At 31.8% G+C, this 23,404-nt stretch overlaps 4 protein-coding genes across 4 annotated transcripts; 1 reads left to right on the top strand and 3 right to left on the bottom strand.

The window, feature by feature from the left end:
• Positions 1–144: 144 nt before the first annotated feature.
• Positions 145–6,997, bottom strand: LOC103866800 (beta-glucosidase 15). Its single transcript, XM_033291687.1, has 11 exons — positions 5,138–6,997; positions 4,964–5,033; positions 4,658–4,715; positions 4,428–4,510; positions 4,215–4,342; positions 4,166–4,175; positions 3,869–4,030; positions 3,753–3,784; positions 3,529–3,631; positions 3,354–3,450; positions 145–3,197 (listed from the first exon to the last, which is right to left on the bottom strand). Exons 1-11 carry the CDS (start codon positions 5,288–5,290, stop codon positions 3,017–3,019), a joined length of 1,077 nt encoding a protein of 358 aa, XP_033147578.1. The 5' UTR covers positions 5,291–6,997; the 3' UTR covers positions 145–3,016.
• Positions 6,998–9,166: 2,169 nt separating this feature from the next.
• Positions 9,167–16,143, bottom strand: LOC103866797 (beta-glucosidase 27). The gene is made up of 12 exons (XM_009144778.2): positions 15,597–16,143; positions 11,878–15,361; positions 11,609–11,769; positions 11,362–11,493; positions 11,189–11,266; positions 10,986–11,073; positions 10,616–10,871; positions 10,351–10,466; positions 10,045–10,262; positions 9,798–9,935; positions 9,599–9,707; positions 9,167–9,485 (listed from the first exon to the last, which is right to left on the bottom strand). Exons 2-12 carry the CDS (start codon positions 11,883–11,885, stop codon positions 9,167–9,169), a joined length of 1,623 nt encoding a protein of 540 aa, XP_009143026.1. The 5' UTR covers positions 11,886–15,361; positions 15,597–16,143.
• Positions 16,144–16,408: 265 nt separating this feature from the next.
• LOC103866796 (protein EMSY-LIKE 4) lies at positions 16,409–19,401 on the top strand. The gene is made up of 10 exons (XM_009144776.3): positions 16,409–16,697; positions 17,183–17,394; positions 17,471–17,580; positions 17,663–17,897; positions 17,975–18,196; positions 18,287–18,355; positions 18,464–18,700; positions 18,788–18,856; positions 18,930–18,993; positions 19,089–19,401. The coding sequence occupies exons 1-10, from the start codon at positions 16,670–16,672 to the stop codon at positions 19,106–19,108; spliced, it is 1,266 nt and encodes a 421-aa protein (XP_009143024.1). The 5' UTR covers positions 16,409–16,669; the 3' UTR covers positions 19,109–19,401.
• Positions 19,402–19,431: 30 nt separating this feature from the next.
• Positions 19,432–23,271, bottom strand: LOC103866794 (serine/threonine-protein kinase PRP4 homolog). The gene is made up of 3 exons (XM_009144775.3): positions 21,696–23,271; positions 21,166–21,619; positions 19,432–20,435 (listed from the first exon to the last, which is right to left on the bottom strand). The coding sequence occupies exons 1-3, from the start codon at positions 22,109–22,111 to the stop codon at positions 19,566–19,568; spliced, it is 1,740 nt and encodes a 579-aa protein (XP_009143023.2). The 5' UTR covers positions 22,112–23,271; the 3' UTR covers positions 19,432–19,565.
• Positions 23,272–23,404: the final 133 nt, after the last annotated feature.

The raw sequence follows: 23,404 nt of genomic DNA, 5'->3' as shown, positions 1-23,404 counted from the left end.
GCGGAAACGTGAAGTCGTGTGAAATTGACAAGTCTTTTCATTATTCTGCCAAAACATCTTTTGATTAAGAGATTAAAGTACTAATCAGCTTCTTGTAACGGCTATTTATTTCAAATTTTGTTGATTTGCTTCTAGGATTTCTCCATTTTTTTTGTCAAAGTCTTGGGTTTCACCTTAAGACGATGTTTCAACTTTTTTTTTTGGGTTAAATACACATCTTTCCTACAGTCAAAGAACAATTTTAAGATATAAGAGTAATTGATGTTTTAGATTTTTTTTTTAAAGGATAGTGAGTGATCCCTTTCTCCAAAAAAAGAATGTGAAAATTCGGGTGGCTACGCGCCGTGTTTATCTAGATTATTACCAAATTCGAACTCGGATCTCTTAGTTATCTATATAATGTTTTGTGACATTCGACCACTAACGCGAGGTTTGATGTTTTAAATTTTGTTATTAGATTTGAAAGACTGATGTTTTTAAGAGTAGTTAATACATTTATCTTTAAAACTAAAACATTAAATAAAATGAAAAAAAATGTGAATGGAACAAAATTTTGTTAGTGAAATCTAAAAGTGCTAAACAAAATATATTTATTTATTAATTAATATGTACGAAAATGTTATAACATCAGCGAGAGAGAGAGTAACATATATATACATTTTATTATGTAATAAAGGGTCTTTTTCATAGGTTGGTCTGGTCTGGAACGCGTTGGGGATATACTTGCCGGTCAAAATACTTCTACTAAACAACACGATAGTATAGTACTGATGAAGACTCTTGTTTCCGTGTGACGACGCAAATCAATGTTTTGATTTTAGGGGATATTTCTAGGAAATTCTTTTTAATTAATTATATGAAAACGAATGCGTGAATCTGAAGAAAAAAAAAACTCAAATCATCCTTTTATCTTATTAAAATAAAAGCACAAATAAAAAATAACCCTAAAATTTACTACTTATTTACAAGTCTATGTCACTGAAATAATTAAGAAATCTATCATTAAATATTTTTGTCTTTTCCTATTTTATTAAATTATTTTCTAAATCAATTATTAATTAAAAAATTATTTAATTATACTTTAGTGGGACTAAGAAACTGTCTAATCCTAACTTTTATCATTTATTATATTTTTTGTCAAATTAAACAACTATAGAATTCAATATGATAAATGTTTGTTCAAAAAAAAATTTAACATGATAAATTTAGTACACAAAATAGTTTTATTATACTTACCATCAATTTTTGATTCATAAAAGAGTATGTGAGGATGCATGGATTATATTTTAAAATGTGAATGATACAATTGACGATTTATAATACAAACTAAAATTATACAATATAAACTACTAAATTATTTTGTTTAGAAATGTCATATTAAAAAATATTTAATACATGTAAATTTTAAAAATAGATATTATTATTTATACAGAATAAATATTTATTTACAAAGAAAATAAAAATAAACACATGCGTTGGTGCACGGATCAAGCTTTAGTTTTTCTTTATAATAAACACCTAAAAGCATCTTCAATGTATTACTTCATATTTTACTCTAAAATAGTGCAACACCAAAATAGAGTAGTGTTTCACTCCAATGTATTACTCCATTTTTTAATTCAAAAATGAATATTCTAAAAAAATCTTTTTATTTAATTAATAATTGCTACTAACAACTTATACTTATAAAAAATTACCAATTAACCCTAAATATCTTATGTTTATAAAACATCCACAAAATATAATTTATTTAAATTAAAAATTTATTATTAAAATATAATAAATCATAAAATACATATAAAATAAAATATTTTAGTTCAATAATGAGTATTACAAAATATATTTTTTTCTCACAAATGTTCAACTAATGCATCTCAGAGTGAATAATGAGTTTTTTTATCCATGATTTTCTTAAATTAGGAAAGAAATTTTTTAAATCGGACATTTTCATTGGGTGATATTTCACGATCATGGTTGTTCCAGAAATGATTTACTGGATTATTAAATCACTAATTTTATATTATATTTATTCAATATTTTTATGTTTATGTTTATTATTTTATATAATAATAGTTTATGAAACTTTTATGTAAAAATATTAAATAATCTCTTCTGGAATATCATTTTTATTTTTGTATTATTTTTAAATATTATTTAAGTATGATAGAAAAACATTTAAAATTTGAAGGACTATTTTATAAATAAAAAAAATCAACTCCAAGATGGAGTAATACGTAGGATTACTCTATAAATGGAGTAACTCTAGCCATTACTCTATTTTGGAGTTGAAAATGGAATGGAGTTAAAGTATATTTTACTTCAAAATAATGTTTGGAGTAGAAAATGTAATAGGATTGGAGATGTCCTAATAATATTTTCTTTTCTATTTCAAACTTAGTGATCTCAGAAATATCACAAAGAATTTAAACACTTATAAGACAGTCATATACAAATTTATCTATATAAATGTATATGCAAATAAAAATAATTACGGATGGTAAATAGTATACATAGAAGATTAGTGATTTACTCCCTCTGTTCCCGAAAGTAAGATTTTCTAGAGTATGCACGCTTATTAAGAATTTAATAAATGTTTATAATTTAATTTATTTTTTATTTTATTATACACTTTCCAATAATTTTCTACCAAGAAAATTTAATCAATTCAAATATTCTCAATTAATGTTCTTCAAAAGTATAAAAAAATACTTTAACAATATAAAAATCTATCTTTATGGAATAAGAAAAAAATCTAAAAAATCTTACTTTCGGGAACAGAGAGAGTATAAAGTATTTCCAACTGAAAATTTTTCGTTGTATAAACAACTAAAAGTTTTAAACTGAGAAAGATATTAATAACGTGATTCTTTGGATTCCTTATTACTTTTCTTTTGATACAAATGTTAAAGATTCCTTATTACTTCCAACTGTATAAGTTTTTAACCAGGATCTTTTATTTCCAACTAAGAAATAACTATAACGGAGATATTAATAAAGCGGAATGGTGTAGTTGCCATCAGTTGCTTTTCTTTGGATTCAAGAACTTTTTGAACCAATCAGCCGATTTTTTGGGGTATCTCTTACATCCATCTTTGAAATCCACGTAAACTATCCCGAAACGAGCTGTGTATCCTGCTGCCCATTCGAAGTTGTCCAACAACGACCACGCGAAAAATCCTTTCATATTAGCTCCAATCCTATTTCATCAGTTAACAAAAGCATTCGCAACACCATTAAATAAATGTATAGTATGTTTGTTTATTTATTTCCATTGATTATACATAAAACTAATTATCTTTGTTATTTGTAATGTGGGAAGTAGAATTTTTAACATTAGAAATAAAAATGCTTACGAGATCGCGTCTTTAACCATCTCAAGATGTCGAGCATAGAAGTCGATTCTATCGCCGTCTTTAAGAAATCTTTTACCGGTATCAATTTCATCTCTTCCTACAATTTGTATCATCCGAAAAAAAAAACTTTTTGTCACATATTCATATATATAAAGCTCATGAATTTTTTAAATACCGTTTTCGGTTATGTAGATGACCGGGTCTTTGAACTTGTATTTAGCATAGAGGATAAGATCACGAATTCCCTTTGGATATATCAAAAGCCAATCTGATCCAGCCTATAAAAATAAAAGCCACACATACTTGGCTTCATGAGGCTAGTCTATGATCTCTGAACCTTAGCCGTGTAATTTTAACCAAAATATTTCAACGTTTTATGATATTTGTCTACACAAGTACCTTTGGACCGATGGGAACTCCTTCTCTTTCACCTGATAACATAGTTTTTGCCTCATAAAAATTCAATTAAATTATTTTAAAATGATAAAAGTAACTTGGATGATGCGAAAACCGACCTGTGACGCTGGCACAAGGATCAGAGAACAGTGTAACATATTCGGTAGGGCAGGGGACATCCTTTGCGTAAGCGGAAGAGTAATAATTGATGCCAATGAAATCAGATGAGCCCTTAAGCATCTTAGAGCATGTGTAAAATACTAAGTTGATGACAAAAAAAACTTAGATAAAATACAAAGAAAACTATTGCATAAAAAATTGTTCATGAATGAATATAATTTATTATATTCCATTTTTTTGTATTCCATTCATATCATTTTATTTACTTTTATTCTACTATTTTTTTATTAGTTTACCAGTTAAACACTGTTTGTACTAAAATCTTAAATCAAAGTAATGTGAAACAGAGAGAGTTACTTTATAATATCTGCAAACTGGATGTCGTATTTTTTTACCTTTGGACAAAAGCTCATTGATTAAGTTGTTGTAATAGTCAATACCAGCCTGGTTGATTCCTCCTTTTAAATTTCCTCCTAAATAATTAACCGCTCAGTCATATTATTGGTTCTCGAAATTATTCAAATCACATGTGAACAACCTTCAAAGAGAAGAACTTACGAGGCAATATTCTTGACCATGAGATAGAAAATCTGTAAGCATTGAAGCCAATTTGATGCAATAAAGCCACATCTTCCTGCAATCTAATGTTTTAATACAATTGATATATAATTCAAAAAGAAAATAATATAATTGATATAAAAAAAAGATTGTGTGATTTTGAGGCCAATGCCAACAAAATTTACACAATGCCAAAAAAACAGTGTTTACCAGTTAAACACTGTTTGTACCTTGTAAGATGGTAAGAGTCAGCTGCAACAGATCCGTTGCTACCATCCTTTATCTTCTCTGGCGAATTAAAAAATAAATAAAAGCATTAGTTGAGTTTATCAACTATACTCCCATTAAACATTAACTGACCGCATTGCTCCATCCCTTATCTTTTTCAGTGGTATTTCACATTTGGTCCTTTTCAAATATAATGAGAGACCAGCCAATCTTTAATACAGATTCACACATTACACATATATGCGTGGATCTTCAATCCAAACTATTCTTTAGATCCTGTATACCTGAGATTTGAATTAAAGTTAAACCTGGATATTTTTCTGAGTATGTATCCCAGATACTTGGTCCTCTACCATCTTGATGTGCAGCCCCTTCAATCTAAAAATATTAAATAAAACGCCATAAATCATCTAATATCAGTTATCAGATTTATTTTAAGAAAAAATGAATAACAACATTTAGAAGAAACCAAAAAGAAATACCTGGTAAGCAGATGTTGCAGACCCAAAAATGAAATCTTCTGGAAAATCACTTCTTCTTAATTTAGGTGTTGTCGAAGAGTTGTTCTTGGCAGCAAGTACTTCATTGGACGCCAAGACAATGAGCACTAGTAAACAAAGATACTTTCCTCTCATTCTTTATTTTCTTTTGGGTGTCAATTTTTTTTTACTCAGAAGATGATGAAGTTGGGTTTGAACTAGTTGCGTGATTCTATATAAATAGAGAAAATTTTGGGTTAAACGTTGTGTTAACTGTTGTTAAATAAGATACTTATAAATTATGCAAGTAAATTGTATTTACCATATTTTTATCAGGTTGGGAATAGATCTATCCTCAACATAGTACTACTAAAACCTGACACGATATTATATCTAATTAATTAATACTGATTTTCATGTGACGAAATCAAGTTAATTTTTAATTCTCCAGTTCTTGTTAAGGAAGTTATTTTAATTGATAATAGTATAAATTAGTGTCCACATGCACACAGAAAAAAATGTCCCCTTTTAATAAATGTACATATGCAGTAAAACTATTTTATAGTTAGTTTACCTTTTTGTTTTCCAAAAAAAAAAGTTAGTTTACCTTTTTAATATTAGATTTTAAATATATAAATAAACTACACTAAAATATATTGTTCCCTCAGTAACAGGCTTTTTATAACGGCTATTTGTTTCAATTTTGTTGGATTTCTTTTTGATATTCTCGTTCCAAACGTTGTTTCAAATATTTATTAAATCAATTTATATACTTCTTACGGGTACTTTCATAGGTTGGTGTGGGCTGTGGAACACGTTTGGAGTAGACCTGGCGGTAAAAATATTACTATTAAAATTAACACACTATAATTAATTAAGACTTTGATTTCCATGAGAATCGAGTCTTGATTCTCGAGGATCTTGTAAAAGAAGAAGTTATTTAAATTATACTCCCTCCGTTTTTTAATATAAGTCGTTTTACAGCTATGCACGTAGATTAAGAAAACCATTAATTTCTTATATTTTCTAAACAAAAACATCATTAATTATTTACCTAACCACAATTCAACCAATAGAAAAATATAAGATATATTACCATTGGTTATACAACATTAATTATTAATAAATTTTACATAGAAAACCGAAAACGACATATAATTTGGAACAAAAAAGTTTCTCTAAAACGACTTATAATAAAAAACGGAGGGAGTAGATATGAAACAAATGAGATAACATCAACTTTTTGACAAAAGGGTATTCTAAATCTAAAAGAAACTTAAAGATCATTTTATTTTTTAATATTTTTTGCCAAATAAAACTTAACTAGATTTTGATCCGCGCTTGGAAAGCGCGGGGTTGTTGGATTATATTATAATACAAAGTTTTATTATATCGAAAAACATAATTTTTAACAGCTATATAATCTACAAATTAGTTTATTTGAGATTTTGTACACTTTTGCGTAAGTTTCTTTTCAACATGAGAATTATATCCGGATCAAAAAAACAAACTGAACTGACCCAAAATTATAGGTTTAGTTCAGGTCAAGAGAAGATAACCTATTGGGTTTTTTTTGACCCGCAGGTCTTTGTTTAAGTCTGGATCCTACCCTAGACTCGATCATAAATATGTGTTTATTAGGTATATTTGGATATTTCGAATATGTTTCCAGTATTATGGATATTGTTTTTAAGTTTTTGGTTTACGATTAGAGTTTTGATTTCAGGTAAATTTTTCAAATTAAAAAAAAATTGGGTATTTGGATAAAATTTTGGGTATTTTTCAGTTCATCGTGTCAGATTTTGAATAAGATTTTAAATTTTTAGGTATTTGAATTTTTTGGTATTTGTTTGGAGTTTCAAATACTTTTCGTGTTTCAGATATTTTTCAGATTTTTCATATATTTTAAATTCTTTTAGTATCTTAAATACCCGAACAGATGTGGACCCATTACGTCCATATCAGGTCCAACAACTTTTTGATATAGATTTTTAACGTTATTGTACAAAAATATGGTTGATGAAATATTTTTCTGAGTAAAGGTATCATAAGAAATAATATTAAGATCTGTTAAAAATATTTAAAATATTGTATGTTTAGAATGTTTAATGTATTATCAGAAAAATAATAAATAGTTATACATAACTCCAACAACTTTTTTATATTAGATTTTTTAAAACTCTTTCCTTTTTAATAGTATTGATTCGTTTTAAGTGAAAAGTATATAAAAGTATAATATCTAAACAAATAATTTTCAAAATCTTGAATAATCAATACTGATATCGTGAAGTCAGGTTAGCTTTAATAAAACCAATGAATTTCTTCATTTTTGTGAAGGTAGCATGAATATTCAGAAAAATCATTTTTAAATATGAAAATATTATCAAACTATAGACGGTTGAAAGTTTAGTATATGATATGAGATTTTAGTGGGAATGTTTATATATGATATGATTACTTTATTATAAACGAAAGAGAAAGTTAGAATGTACACATATATGTCTTGTAATTTATCTTGCTTTAAATCATATATTATATGATAAAAGTGATAATATAAAACATTAGTTTCAATGCTTTTACGATTAAAAATCAAAATGATAAATATAGTAATAGTAATGATTAAGATTTAGAAGTGAGATTTAAATAAATAAAAGAATTGACTAAATTATTGTTAGAGAAATATATGGTAACATATTGTTAGTATAAATTTAAGGTAAGACCAAAAAAATAATGAGTTAAATGAAAGGGTCCAAACAACTTTTATAGGTAGATTTTTTTAGACTTCTTTCCTTTTAATAGTATTGATATATTATATGATAAAAGTGATAATATAAAACATTAGTTTCAATGCTTTTACGATTAAAAATCAAAAATGATAAATATAGTAATAGTAATGATTAGGATTTAGGAGTGAGATTTAAATAAATAAAAGAATTGACTAAATTATTGTTAGAGAAATATATGGTAACGTATTGTTAGTATAAATTTAAGGTAAGACCAAAAAAATAATGAGTTAAATGAAAGGGTCCAAACAACTTTTATAGGTAGATTTTTTTAGACTCTTTTCTTTTTAATAGTATTGATAATCTTATAACATGTTCGTAAGTTCAAATATTATAAGGAGCATGTCACAAATATTTATTTACAAAATAAATAACCGTAATAATTAATTAATATTTTATTTTTATTTTTTGAAATTTTAAATTACTTTAATACATGTTAAATTTGAAAATTGTTTTTAGTAATATTATGTTATTATTTCAAATAAACATATGATTTTGCGTATAATTTTTTTTGTTTTCTTTAACATTAACATTTGAATTTTTGAATCATAGTTTGTTAATTAAAATTTTGTTTAATCATCTCACAAAATAAATTTGTAGCAACAAAATTTAGTTTCTTTTTGAATATCTATAATTTATTTGAGATTATTTTTTAAAAAAATATTTATTTATTTTTAAATATCAAGTTTTTTGTGAAATTTCCTTTTTTATATCCCTTTCATATTTAATAATATTTTTATTTTATTTTTCAGATATTTATTTTTTACTATATATATGATTTAGAAAATATAAAAGGGAAATTTTAATTTAAAATAGAATCAAAAACTATTAAAAAGGAAAATCAGAATAATTTTTAATAGTGACAGTATAATATTTTTAGTTCATGAAGTTTATTTTTGAAGTAACCATCACAAGAACTAATGTGAAGGCACCTAGGAAATAAACTTTTCAAATAATGTAAAATAAACTATATGAATAAATTGAAAGTGAATCAATAATAAAAGTACAAAAAATTTCTTAACAGATTCTTAAAATTTCATGTTTTGGAAAATAATATATTAGAGAAAAATCACTTATACTTTTAAAAGAATGTATATTATAAAAGAAAAAAATACACGTGTGTTGTATTATGAGAATTGTTGTATATTTTCTTATTACAATTATTGTGTTATATATGCATATGTCAATAAAAAGATAATTTGTTTCGAACCTTTTTATTCACGTAATAAAATTTAATAAACAAATGATCTTAGAAAAAGAGTTCAAGGGCTTTAGAGGATTCGGACATCTTAGGTATATAACAGGAAGGCAAACCAGAAGATGTTAAGAATCTCTTCCTCTTCTTATTAACAAGAGAGTTCAACATTAATCCTTCTTTCTCGGAATCTTCAATCTCTTCTTTCTTCAAAAACTCTTTGAACCACATTGCCGACATTTTTGGATAACGTTTTAAACCATTGTTGTAGTCTACGTAAAATAGTCCGTATCTAACACCATAACCAGCGTTCCATTCGCAATTGTCAAGCAATGACCATGCATAGTACCCTTCTACTTGAACACCATCCTCCCTAAAAAGAGAATTATATACAGAGTTGATAATAAGATTTTTGAAAGAAAAAAACAACAACTCAATTAAGCTTTATGCACATGTTTCTTGCTCTAAAAGAGAATAGAGACTCACTTGATGGCCTGGTGGATGCTTTGGAGATGTTTTTCATGGTACTCTGTCCTCTGAAGATCCATCAGATTCGAGAGTTTAGCTTTCTTTTCATAGTCAATATCGCAATGTCCTACATAATTGTTAGAACTTTTAGTTACTTTCACATAACAAGGAAAAGGAGTTCGGAGGAGGCCACAGATAAATATAAAAGGAAATTTACCATTTTCAGTTATCATAAATTTAGGGCTTCCGTATTTGTTTTTTGCATGATTTAGAAACTTTCTTAATCCTTGCGGGTATAAAAAGTCCCATTCTGAAACACCTCTAGGTCCCAAAATTTCTCCAGCTTTGTTTTGTTCTATTTCATAATAAAGTAATGAAAAATTTGTGAGCCAAGAAACCTAAAATAAAACCATAGACAATATGAAATATCGAATTATGTATTTGGAAAGAAAAAACAAACTCACTTTTCCATTCGATGCATGCGTCGGATCTCCAATTTGGAGTGTTATGATCGACGTCAGTAACATTTTTAACGTAAAAGGCACTGTAATAATTTACTCCCACGAAGTCAAAAGATCCTTTTAATTTCTGAGATTGAGCTGCAGTAAACGACGGTAATCTTTTTCCTATTGATCTTTTCATGACTTGTGGATAATCTCCATAGACCGTTGGATCCATATGCCTTCAAATCAACCCCCAATATATTTCTTAGTCAACATAATAATGTAAAAAGTTGATATCCAAATAGAAAGAAAAAATCGATCACTCACCACCCAAACATAAATTCCATGGCACGCTCAACTGCTTCGTGATCATCAGGACAGTTCGAGTCGTAAGGTTCGAACCAGACCGGACAATGTGCAATACCGATTTTTCCATCTTTACACTGTTACACGAAATATCATTTTATATCAGTAAATTTACTGATAGTCGATTCACTAATATCCTAATATATATATACTTGAAAAAGACATGCATGCAAGTTTAAAAGAGTAGAAAAAGTAGACTTACAAAATCTTTTTTTTTTCTTCGTACCTTTGGGTTATTTCTGAAGACTTCAACAGCTTCAGCATGAGCTAAGAGTAGATTGTGACTAACAGTGTACACCTCCAGACCAGATTCACCGGCTAAAGCTGCTTCGTTCATGTAATTAGAGGCGCGGCCAGGAGCTTTTCTCCCTGTATCGTAACCACCAATACTGTAAACCCATGGCTCATTTAGTGTCACCCAATATTTCACACGGTCGCCAAATTCCTCAAAACATATGGTAGCAAAATCGCGGAAATCATCACTGCACCAATAAGGATTGTTAGTATATTCACAAAGTTAGATACTTACTTGATGTATATAAAAGAGATAGAAACGTTAAAAATTAGTATGAATGATGTTTTAATGTATTACTCACACAGCTTTTTCGCTTAAAAACCCGTTGTATTCATCTTCTAAGGCTTGTGGAGTATCCCAATGGAACAAAGTCGCTAGAGGTGTGATTCCTGCAGTTATATAGGATCATGTTAACTAGAAGACATATATATATATATATATTAAAGTGAACAATTACATATGATAATTCAATATATACACACGAGGGGGATTAGGGTTATATACCGTTGGCTAGGAGTTCGTCGATGAGGTCGTTGTAGAATTTGATTCCCTCCTTGTTCACTCCTTTGCTTTTCTTTCCATCTATTTTTGGTAGAAAATAAAAGGTTAAATCTGCTTATTGTCTTTGAATGAAGATATTTTCTCACTAAAGAAAAATATGAAAAAATTTAACTTACGAGGAAAAAGCCGAGGCCATGAGATTGAGAATCTGAATGAATCCATATTGATATCTTTCATTCGTTGGATATCCTCCTTGTAATGGTGATAAAACTCCACTGCTTGGTCCGCATGAGAGTAACAATTCCTTTCTACACATATAAGGTTTAAAGTAGTTTACTATATATGTATGGATTCAAATTAAACGATTAAGAAACAAATACATATATAAGATATAAATTAATAGCTCGATTTGTTGATATATACCTGGATGCTTGCGGACAAAAGTATCCCAAACACTTAGCCCCCGAGATGCATCGTTCACGGCTCCTTCGTATTGGTAAGCCGATGAGGCGGTCCCGAACAAGAAGCCTTCAGGGAAATTGGATCGGCCAAACGAGTTCTTAGCTGCGTAAATCTTCTTTCCTCTGATATAAAATTTAAACCCGTTAAACTAGCTAGAGATATATATTATGTCCATGCAAAAAATGAACGTTTCTTCATTACACATAATACTTTAAGTTACTATTACTTACGGCATCATCTTGTTTTGCAACTTATGATCTTTAAGGAATGAAGCTGGGGTTATTTACTTATTTTTTTCAAACTTATATAAATAAATGAAATGAATGTAATGAGATTTGGGTTGTGACTGAAACGATCGGATATGGTAAGGTTTTATATAGGCAAACGAAATCGTATTAAGGAACCAAGAATATTCAAACTTCAATTTAGTCAAACTAGTTGCATACGTGAACTACGTCTATTGACTTGGCTTGTTTCGTTTGATTCGAATTAATTTGGCAATTATAACCAAAACGAGAAAAGAGTAGGGTGTGTACATTCGCTATGTGTTCATATGTCAACTAGATTCTCCTATGTTGACTTCAAAGGAAAATATATAATAGAAAATACGTAATAAATAAGACAGTGCCGGGAAAAATACGATGTGACTAGGGTGGATTTTAGAATTTTGGATATACATTTTTTCCTTTCCCTTGAAACTATAGATTTCATTTTTTTTTATAATATAGGTTTTTGGAAACATTCGATTAAAAGATCACTCTGAGTGACAATGGATCAGTGTAGGGTCTGGTCTGGCTTTATTGTACATCGTCGTGTATCCTACAAGTGGCTTTTGTCTCTCCGGTGGTTACTTCTTTTATGTCGACTACTATGCCTTTCGTCATATATATATGTATTAACTACGAATGTAATTAACCCATGTAGTTATACTTAAATGTGTAATGATAGACTGTTAAGAGATTTTAAAATTCGAGTTTTAACCATACGTAGAGGCTTGATTTTTCTAGTCATATGATAAATTAGCTATACTTTTTAAAAGATGACAATATTTTCATCTAACATAATTTGCTTGATCTTGGCGATTTATATTTTTGTTTCTTCAAAAAAATAATAATATGCCATTGAAAATTCAAAACAGAAAAAGTTAGGGATATCTTCCTTTAATTTCTCCCTAAAAGTAAACACCGTGCTTCGTCTTTTGTCTTGGTCAAATGTCTTCACTTTTTGTACAAGTAAATCATCACTCAATAAACGTAAGAATTTTCGTAACGTGGCACAATCCCCAGTTTGTATTCATGCATGTACTGTATGGGTATGTGACTCTGGCTAAAAGAAACTAAAAATATTAGTCAAAACAGGGAATTAATAGTATAAATTATTTCATTCTGAAGACCAAAATTAATAGTTTATTGTAAAGTATAAGTTTTTCTGTTTCAACTAACCGCGGGGAAAAGCAGTATAAGACGACTCGACGATTAATTTACTCTAATCAAATCTAATAACAACTTCAACTAAGAACAACTATATAATGCTACAAATTCACAACAGTTGTCAAAATAGGAACCCCAAGTTTAGTCTTTCCAATTATCTTAATCACGTCGTGTAATCTTGTGGATTTCGGTGTAATATTATATAACAAAAGTCTTTACATGTAATGTAAACCAAAATAATTAAAGAAGTACGTGGAAAATGTGCATTGGTGTAAATTAGTTTAAAAACATTTTTTAGGTTTTAAAAAAAACAACAACAATTTTTAGGTCAATATTTTACAGAAAATAAATCCCAAATATATATGTTACTAGATGTTTTTTTTTAAATATGTTACTAGATGTTCTAGTACGTAATAAACTCTCAAACACCGCCTTAGTTGATCCATTAAACCAATTTTGAACGTCCCGGGTACGTAACAATTATCTAACGAATTTTACAGATCAGATAAATCCTGAAAATAAAACTTAATCGCGTAGATCGCGAACAAAGTTTTTCAGAAAAAAATCAGTTGACTTTAAGATTTATAATTGTTGTATATTAGACTCGACCTTATTCGGAGATACCGCGTAAATTTGAGTACGAGTGAGGGAGATTTTCCAAGTTTTTAAACTTATTATTCCTCGTGATTAAATAAGCATGCATGGTAGGTAGATTAGAAAGCGACGATATAACATTAATGAGAGAATAAATGAGTTAAGAAGATACATCAGAACTGAAAGTTTTTATATAGTTTTCTACCTTTAGTCAGCTATTTCACTCTTTCCAAGTTTGAATAAGAAATTCCGTAGACGACTAGACGTCCGGATTACTTGAACGCAAAGATTTATCATTATTTTATAAAAAATAATCATCGCTAATGCTATTTCTTATAGTACGTAGAAATTATATGCTACATTATAATTGAACAAATAGCACCAGGCTCCGACCATTACACCAAGCTTCGGGATCTTAATCACAACTATACCACAGCTTACGCCAATCAAAAGGTCCTATACAATCCCATAACACCCCAAAAATTAACTAGGATTGACTGGAGCAGAGGCCAAACAACTTTCATTTACAAAGAGCTCCTTTAAGTCTTTAACCATCCAGGTGGACCTGCAGCCACATAAGAATGTAACAGATCCAACCTAAGAACACTTTAACGATGAAAGTAGCACCTCAGTTTGCCACTCTCTTTTCCAGCACCATTTTCCAATTCTGAAAATGGGACAAAACCAAAGAAGTTGCTAATCTAGAACTGGAAAGATGGCCAAGCCGTAGTTCTGAACAAAATTCAGAGGCGGAAATGAGGCATTTATTATGTTTTTAAACGATTCTTTTAACTGAATTATTAATTGATCATATTTATGAATAAATAAAATGTTTTTCGGTGTAAGTAACTTATATGGATATATATATTCCAGCTGTCTATATACTGCGAAATTAAAGCAGTACGATAACAATGGACCTTTTGAGTGAGTTTGTTGAAAAGTATACTGCTTATCGCCAAGATTTAAGTTAGTGGCTGTTACGAATCTGAACACTTTCCAAGTTTTAGGATTGCTTCAAAAGTTGTGATATTTCTAGAGATATCCAAGAAAAGGATATTTTCGTTGAATACCTAAACTTTTGGGGCTTACCTTGGCAAGTTGCAACCTATTTGTTAGGACCGCCAACAAAGGAAGCCACTTGGGAACGTGTGAATACACAAGAACGTGCTGGAGTATATATGGTGACATTTTGGCACGTGACTAATAGGAACTCAGCATCAATTTTGACACTTTTTTTTTTGCTAAAAACATCACTTAATATACTCAGAATCAAAACTTGGAGGATCATGCTTTGGTTCACTCAAAAGGGTAGAGCACCTCCGACAATAGCTCTAAAATGCATATTGTTGGAAGAAAAATGAGAGGTATACACAAAGCCTTTTCTTAGAAAGAAAAACAATGGTAAACACAACTCTTTATGTAATAAATAGATAATAGTTTTTTTTTTGGTTTCTTATCTTGTTAAATTCGACTTTATCACAAGTATTTAAACTAATTGGCGAAAAATGGAATTAATTCTCTGACTACCAATGTGAAACCTTATGATTATGTGTGACAATTATATGAACAACATTGACAGAGTGACTCAACATTAAAGAGCTATGATACCATGTTAAATTCATACTTATCATATATTTTTAACTTAAAACTAATATACAATAAGTAAATTGTTTTTATCCTTTATATATTACTCTCTCTGTTTCTTAATGTTACATATTCTAGCTTTTTCACACATTTTAATAAAACATATTAAATTTGCATAATTTTTTATTTTTATCTTTGTTCCATAATTTTAAGCCAATAAAAATTCAGTAAGTGTAATTAAGGTTTTTGAAATTTGCAATTAGTTAATAAAACATGTCTTGAAAATGTAAAAAATAGATCTTTTTAAAACAAACTTTTTTTCTAGAATATGTAATATTAACTTGAATAATTAATTTTCCATATGTGCATGGAACATCATTGATTTATTAACACATTTACCGGATTTAAAATATATATTGGATATTTCATAAAGGTCGACACCATTTAGAAGAAAGGAGTTGACAATTCAAACGTGAGCAATCAGTATGGTCCATGACTCCATGCCACCACCTTGCGATTATGAAACTGATGAGTCGACTCCGTGTGCAAAGTATGTCTTTGGAGAGGACAAAATACATGTATCAGCATTTCTTTCATTTTCTTAAATTAATAACATAATTTATTATAGTTTAACAAAAGAAACCTATTTGGTTATGACGGGTTATCATTGCTCCACACATGAATGAATGATATTTTCTTGAGTCGATCTATTAGTAATCGCCGTAAACTTAACTTAGTAAAATCACAATTACTCTTGATGATTAAAATATTGAAAAACTTGCCAAAAGTTACTAAGTTTTAGTGTTTTACATTTCTTCCAGTAAAACATTTCTGAAATTTCATTAAAATGAGATAATTACACCTTTTTGGGAGAGGAATGGATGATAATATCGAATCTAGGGCTCGTTCTCGGGGTTGGTTGATGCTTTACCCAAGATCGATTTTTCTTTCAGTCTGCAGTATATACAAATGATTGGGCCTGAACACTAAAATATTTGCTAATAAATGCTCATATCATATGATCTCTTCTTATAATGGGCTCGTTTTAAACCTTACACAGATCAGCCACCAAAAACGACTGTGTTTTGATACCCACGTTATATTTTGATTATAATTATTTATTTTCCATCTCCTCACTCTCCTTCTCTGTTCTTATTAAGGAAAATAAAATAAAATAAAAAAGCTTTCGGCAAATCTGTGATCGAAGCTGAATCACTCCCAGTGGAGCTCGGATTCGTTTTCCAACGAAGTTCCCGACGAAGCAACCGATCAGAAAGTTCTCTACAAACTCTATCGAAACATCCAAAATCGAGTCTTTCTCTAGTCAAATTGCAATCAACCCTCGAATTGGTCTGTGTGTTTCTTCTTCATCTCCGTAACTACTCTTTGAAGAATTGAGGATCAAAGCTTCGCGATGGACTACGAATCGTTTGATAGCAGCGGTTAGTGTTCCCCAGATTAAAAAAAAAGCACCTTCCTTGTTGATTGTTCTTATCTCAATCTTCTTCTGAAAATTAGGGTTTACGAAAGTTTCGAACTTTCTCCGTTATTCATTCTAAGCTTTTGTGGGTTTTGTGTTGTTTAACGGAAGCTCTTGTGGGTTGTTAATGAATGTTGCGAATCACTGAAAGCTGAGATTGAATTTGATCTTAAGCTAAAATTAGGGTTTACGAAAGTTTCGAACTTTCTCCGTTATTCATTCTAAGCTTTTGTGGGTTTTGTGTTGTTTAACGGAAGCTCTTGTGGGTTGTTAATGAATGTTGCGAATCACTGAAGCTGCGATTGAATTTGATCTTAAGCTGAAAATTAGGGTTTGCAAAAGTTTTGAACTTTCTCCGTTTTACTAGTGTTATGGTTTGTGTTTAAGGATTAGTTTGTGTATCTACTTTTTGATCTGTAATGATTTTTTTGATGGTGATGTCTGCAGGAACAGATGATGATCTGCCTCCATCGCATAGGGTTGCAAGAGGAGGGCGTGTGGCTGGCAACGGAAGACCTTCGAGTCTTCTTCCTCCATCTTACCCTAAGATGTATGATGAAGTTGGTGCTGATATGGAAGCTCAGATTCACCAGATTGAGAAGGAAGCATACATATCTATCCTAAGAGCCTTTAAAGCCCAGGCAGATGCTATCACTTGGGTATTACAATTAATCTCACGTCTACTTCTTCTTTATGTTAGTTTCTGGCTAAGTGAAATAACATCTCTTTTTTCAGGAAAAGGAAAGTCTTATAACTGAGCTGCGTAAAGAGCTGAGAGTGTCCAATGAGGAACATAGAGAGCTTCTTGGTCGTGTTAACGCAGATGATACTATACGAAGGATAAGGCGAGAAGCTAAAAATCTTTGAGCATTTATAGTTTCTTTCTTTTTCCTCTTAATTATAACGTAAATACTTTTCCTTTATTAGGGAATGGAGACAATCTGGAGGAATGCAACCAACTATGCGCAATGCTGCTCAAGTGGTTCACGATACCTTGCCAACACCTTCCGTTTCAGCTTCTGTCAAGAAGCAGAAACTAAACCAGCCAATGCCTTCTCAACCCTTCGCTTCACACCCTCAAGCTGATCTTACTCACCAGTTTGCATCATCCACAGCTAAACGAGGACCTGTTCCCATTGTCAAGGGAAAAAAGCATAAACCAGTGAGTTATTATATATGTAGTCTTGAGGTTGGTATCTTTTGTTAATTCTTGTAATGATTTTGTCTCTCCTTTCTTAGGGTTTCCCTGGTTCCTCTTCTGGAAAACCTGTCTCATACCATCCTTCAGATCAACCTCAACGAGGACAAGTCATGAACAGAGTACCACCTGGCCCCACCAGTTCAAGTGAACCCACAAATGGAAACGACCCTGAGTCTTTTGTAGGAAGGAAAGTTAGAACGAGGTGGCCAGAAGACAATACGTTTTACGAGGCTGTCATCACCAAGTACAGTCCACTTGAGGTGTGTGGGCTTCTTAAATTGGCATAAAGTTTCTGATATGTTATAAAATAAGAAGTTTCCTTATATATTCGTCTAATCTTTAAATTTTAGGGTCGCCATGCTTTGGTTTATGACATTGGAACACCTAACGAGACATGGGAATGGGTCAAACTCTCAGAGGTAATTAATTACTTTATAATCATTATGTTTCTTAAACTTTTGAGTAATAAACGTATGTCAACAGTAAATTGTGTTATTTGGTAATAAAGAGCTCTAATATTTGCACAGATATCTGCTGGGGATATTGAGTGGATAGGAGAGGATCCTAGGGTTGGTAATCAATATGGTGTAAACGGACAAGGCCATGGTCTGAATAGAACTACAGGACCAAACAGTGTTCCACAACGGGGAAGCGGTTTGGGAAAGACCAGTATCAAAAAAGACTTCAGAACATCGCAGAATGGAACTGGGAAAAGGAAACATATGGATATACGAATCCGTCAGACCAATGTCCTAATCAGAGATGTTAGTATTACATTCTTGTCAAGTCAAGGCGAGTTTTACAGTGTATGTACGGTTTTGTTTCTCAAACGATGATGTTTTTTCTAATAGGTGGAGAGAGTTCTTGGCTCACACAATCCAGATCCTCAAGAAGTTGAAAGAGCTAAGAGAATGTTGGAGGTTTGTTCTTTCTTAATCTTATGTTTATATTCATACAAAAGCCTCAGATGATTATTGTTATCTTTCTATTCAGGAGCAAGAACAAGCGCTTGTTGGTGCAATCGCAAAGCTTGGAGATATATCCGATGGAGAACACGGCAAGTGTTTAGTTTGATTATATAAAGACGAGATGCATGTAATCTCAAATAAAATTGCATTAGCTGAGACTCTTCTTGTCTGGTCTTTTGTACAGAAGGTGGCTTTCGTCGCTAACTTGTGTTTGATAGACACAAGCAATTTTGGCAAGGCATAGTGCAATGCGGTGCATGAGGAGCCGATGAAGATAGCATTTGTTGAGATTTTTAAGGTCAGAGTCTCAAGTTCTTGATGTTCCCTTTTTGGAGCATATGACTGTAATTTTTGCTGACATTAGAGATAGCTTTACCCAAATGTTGGTTTTGTTGGACATATGTTCAAATGGAATGGTTTTAGTATCTTGTCGCCATAGTTTGTGTAAGGACTGATTAGAACACAATCTTTATAGTCAATAAAGTAGTGTGCTCTTATCAAGACTCACATGGTGGAAATTAGCAAAATATAACCAAAAAAAAGGAATAAATCTTACTAATGTCAACAAACAAAAGTACACTTAACCTAATCCATAACTAAGATTGAGAAAGAACAACCCAAAACATAATTCTATTGATATACAATAATACTTAACGCTACATCATCTCCTGCTTCTTTTCTTTGGCTGTTTATTGTCCTTTCCTGTGCTTCCACTTTCCCTACCTCGTTTCCCTGAGGCGGTTGCAACCGCCTCCACTGTTTTCTTCTGCGGTGGTCTCCCGGGAGCTCTTTTCACCGGAGTAGCAGCATTCTCCACCTCAGCCTTTTTCTTTTTACCCACATTGTTGCTTCTAAGCTCTCTTGGTTTCGGTTTACTCTCCTTCTTACTCTTGTTCTGATCTTTATCTTCCTTTTGCGGAGAGCTCTTCTTTATCCTCTTCAAGAAGTCAGCCACGCTCTTCTTCTTATCTGATGAAACCACCACCTTCTTCTCTGTTTTCGCCTCCTCCTCCGCCTGTTTCTGTTTGTTCTTCCCTTTGCCCGTCTTTGTACTGTTAGCTGTTCTTTTCGAGCTTCTTCCACCAGTCTCAACGTTCTCATTCTCCTCTGATACTGTCTCCTCTTTCGTCTCCTCCTTCTGGCTAAAGCTTGAAGACGATGGAGAAGCCTTAGCCTTAGCGGAAACAAATCTTCTCCTCTTACAAACGACAAGTGGAGCTGAAGACTTCTGTTCTGATGTCTCAGCAGCTTCTGCTTTGATACTACTCATACCTGCTGATGCTTTTAACAACCGGGGACTCGATTTCCCGCTCTCTTTCCTCATTTCTTCAGAAACAATGGCTCTTAGTTCATGAGCAGCCATTGATTCCGAAGAAGACGAAGGGAAGAACACAATCACATTAGCGAAGAGAAGCTGAAGATCTCTGTAAAAAGTGAGCTTTGAAGAATCATAGGATCCTTGCGTCAGCTTTCTCTGTATTGTCTCAATGTCCAAATGTTGCTTAACCAGGCTCTTGTAATCCTTACTCTCCTGCGTGAAATAGATACAAACCCATTAGGTCCAACTAAAAGCCTATAGTTAAATGGGCCTTTAAAGAAACACACGACAAAGCCATGATATACCAAGATAATGCCACGTGTCATAGATTGTGTGAGCAAAAAGACAACGACGACACCAAGAAAGAAAGTAGGGTTAGTTAATTTCATTCTTTCTTTCCCTCTATAAAAAAATACGTTCCCATAAACCGTCGTATAAAATTCAAAAAGGGACGTTAAAAAACTTAAAATAATAATTCGAAAAGGTCGAGATTCAATATAGAATACGGAATATTTAAGATTTCTAAAATTCATATTTTACAGCTTTATTATAGGGATGTAGTCTTAGACCATCTCTAACCCACCCTTATTTCTATCTCTATATTTTCCCCTAAAATAGAGAAACTCTATTATAGAGGTGAAAATGCTCCAATGTATGCCTCTATAATAGAGTTTCTCTATTTATAGGGGAAAATATAGAGATATGTTATTTTCACCTTTAAATATAGAGGCAAAAAGTAACTTTCCTCTATATTTTCCTCTAAAATAGAAGAACTTTATTATAGAGGCATACATTGGAGCATTTTCACCTCTATAATAGAGATCTCTATTTTAGAGGAAATTATAGAGGTGTACATTGGAGATGCTCTTACTAAAATTATAAATTTTTGGTAACAAATAAAAGTAATGATGGATTAAATAAAGAAAATAAGATATTTGCATACCTGGCTTCGAACCCGGCGTTCGAACAAAGATCCACGCGGATGGGACCGAATCAAATCAAGAAGACGTATCAACGGCTGCGATTCACTCGCCGCCGATCTGATCTCTCCGTCACTATCTTTCCGTCGTTTCCTTTTCCACTTCCTCCCCGACGTCCCTGACTCGCCCAACTCGCCTGAGTCACTCGCTCCCGATCCTTCCTCCGCAGCGTTAACCGGATCGGGATCTACATCATCACCACGAGTCTGTCCCGGTTCGTCTTCTCCGACGGTTTTCTCGCCGGAGCCCGTCGAGTTCGACTCGTTCATCGACCTGTTTTCCCGTTCGGACTCCTCCGCCTTCTCACCGCCGTCGTTCTCCGATCTCTCTCCTTTCCTCTCTCCTTCTTCCACCAGATCTAGTTTCTCGCCGCCGTCTCTCTCCTCCTCTAGCTTCTTAACCTTCAACTGAAGCGATCTGGAAACAAAAAAGAAAAACTCAGATCCGTCGTAAAGAATATTCCTCGGAGATTACAGATTCTCGTTTCACGTACAGTATCGAAACGTCGTACTGTTCAACCTCACGACGGAGCTCCGCCACACGGAGGCTACGCAGCTCTTCCAGCCACGGGATATCATTCCCTCCCTCCTCCTCCGCCGTCGCGTCGTTATCGCCGTCGGCGGATTCCTTGAACCGACGCTGGAGATCTCGATACTTGTGCCTGCAATCATCAGCGGAGAGAAAGACGGAGGAGAGAGAGGTCCGGGTTCGAACCTCCGCGGCGACGGAGTCCCAGTCACAAAACCCGTGTCGCTTAACGGCGCATGCCAATAACAGCTCCTCACACGTGCCCCATGCGCGCCCCTCGTGCTGCTTTAGATTAGTGTTGTTGTTGTTGTTATCATCAATATTGTGATCGTTACTGCAAATATCGTTCATGCTATACGATGCTTCTTCTTCCTTCGTCATGGTTCCATGATATTTGGTTTTTAGAGACTCATCTCTCTCCCGTTAACAAAAACGCTCGCAGTTTTAGGGATTTTTATTCTCTCTTATTATTATTATTATTTTATCGATACTTTGTATTGTGTTGCTTTCTTGTCTTCCTCGCTCGCTTATTGTTTCGTGCTTTCTTCTCTCATCTCATTTATAAATACACTGTGTATGTGTTTCGTTTTTGGTATAATATATGGGATGGACATCAGGACATGTGTGGTAGGCATTTTATTCTTCAAATCAATTTAAACATCGTTTTAAATTTTTATTCCTATATTACAAGATCGAATTCCAGTCAATATTCAATATTGCGTTAATGAGTATTTTTTTTTAATCCCGAATAAATTAAATTATTTTAAAATGGTGTAACTTGAAAAGTGACCCTAGTTTAAACCGCAGCTTTTTATCCTTTGACCCTTTCTCTTTATCGACCATTAGGGCAAACGATTTGTTTAAACTTGAAAATTATAAAATTTGGAACCCATTAGCGAGCCCGGCCCGGTTAACATTTTTCGGAAAGAAGGTATGAAAGGAATTTACAAGAGTACCCCTATTTAGTTACTATAAATGGAATCTCGTTTTTCGATCGTGTTGTTGGTGAAAGTTAGGTTGGACTACGTTTACGTACATCTGGGGGTAGGTGTCTCCCATGATCATGTTATATTAGTTTGTACCCAAAACTAGTTATGTCCCATTCTCTTTTTTTTATTTTTTATGATTTGGAAGAATCCGGCGGACCGAGATTCAATCGACTAATCTTTTGAAAGTTTTTCTACCAGCGTTAGATAGATACATTTACTCGTAATCTTAATTAGATATATATGTCTCTAGCCATACAAACGGATAAATCTGAGTTTAGTAAATTTTGTATACAGAGTGTTTAGCACATTTCCAATTCTGTTATACCACTTGACCACACTTGTATGGTTACTTTCTTCGGTCTCATTTATATTTTACTTTTAAAATAAAACATTACTTTTGTACTCCATTTATTTTGCCAATTTACATATATACTTCCTTTTCTACTTATTTTTTCTATAATTTTAGTTATTTCTAATTAGATTATGATTCCAGTACAAACTAAATATATTATTTCTATATTTTATGCATCATCTTCTTTTATTTACTATAATTTATACTTAATTGTATTATTTTAAATCTTTTTCAACATTAATAAAATAACTATATTTATTTTATGTATATCCAAGAAGATGGATATACAAATCTTATAATTCATATATAACACTATTTTATATTTATTTTATT

The sequence above is a fragment of the Brassica rapa genome, chromosome A05, assembly GCF_000309985.2.
Source record: "Brassica rapa cultivar Chiifu-401-42 chromosome A05, CAAS_Brap_v3.01, whole genome shotgun sequence".
NCBI lineage: Eukaryota > Viridiplantae > Streptophyta > Magnoliopsida > Brassicales > Brassicaceae > Brassica > Brassica rapa.
Note: the sequence above shows the minus strand (reverse complement) of the source record. Positions and strands in the feature narration are given on the sequence as shown.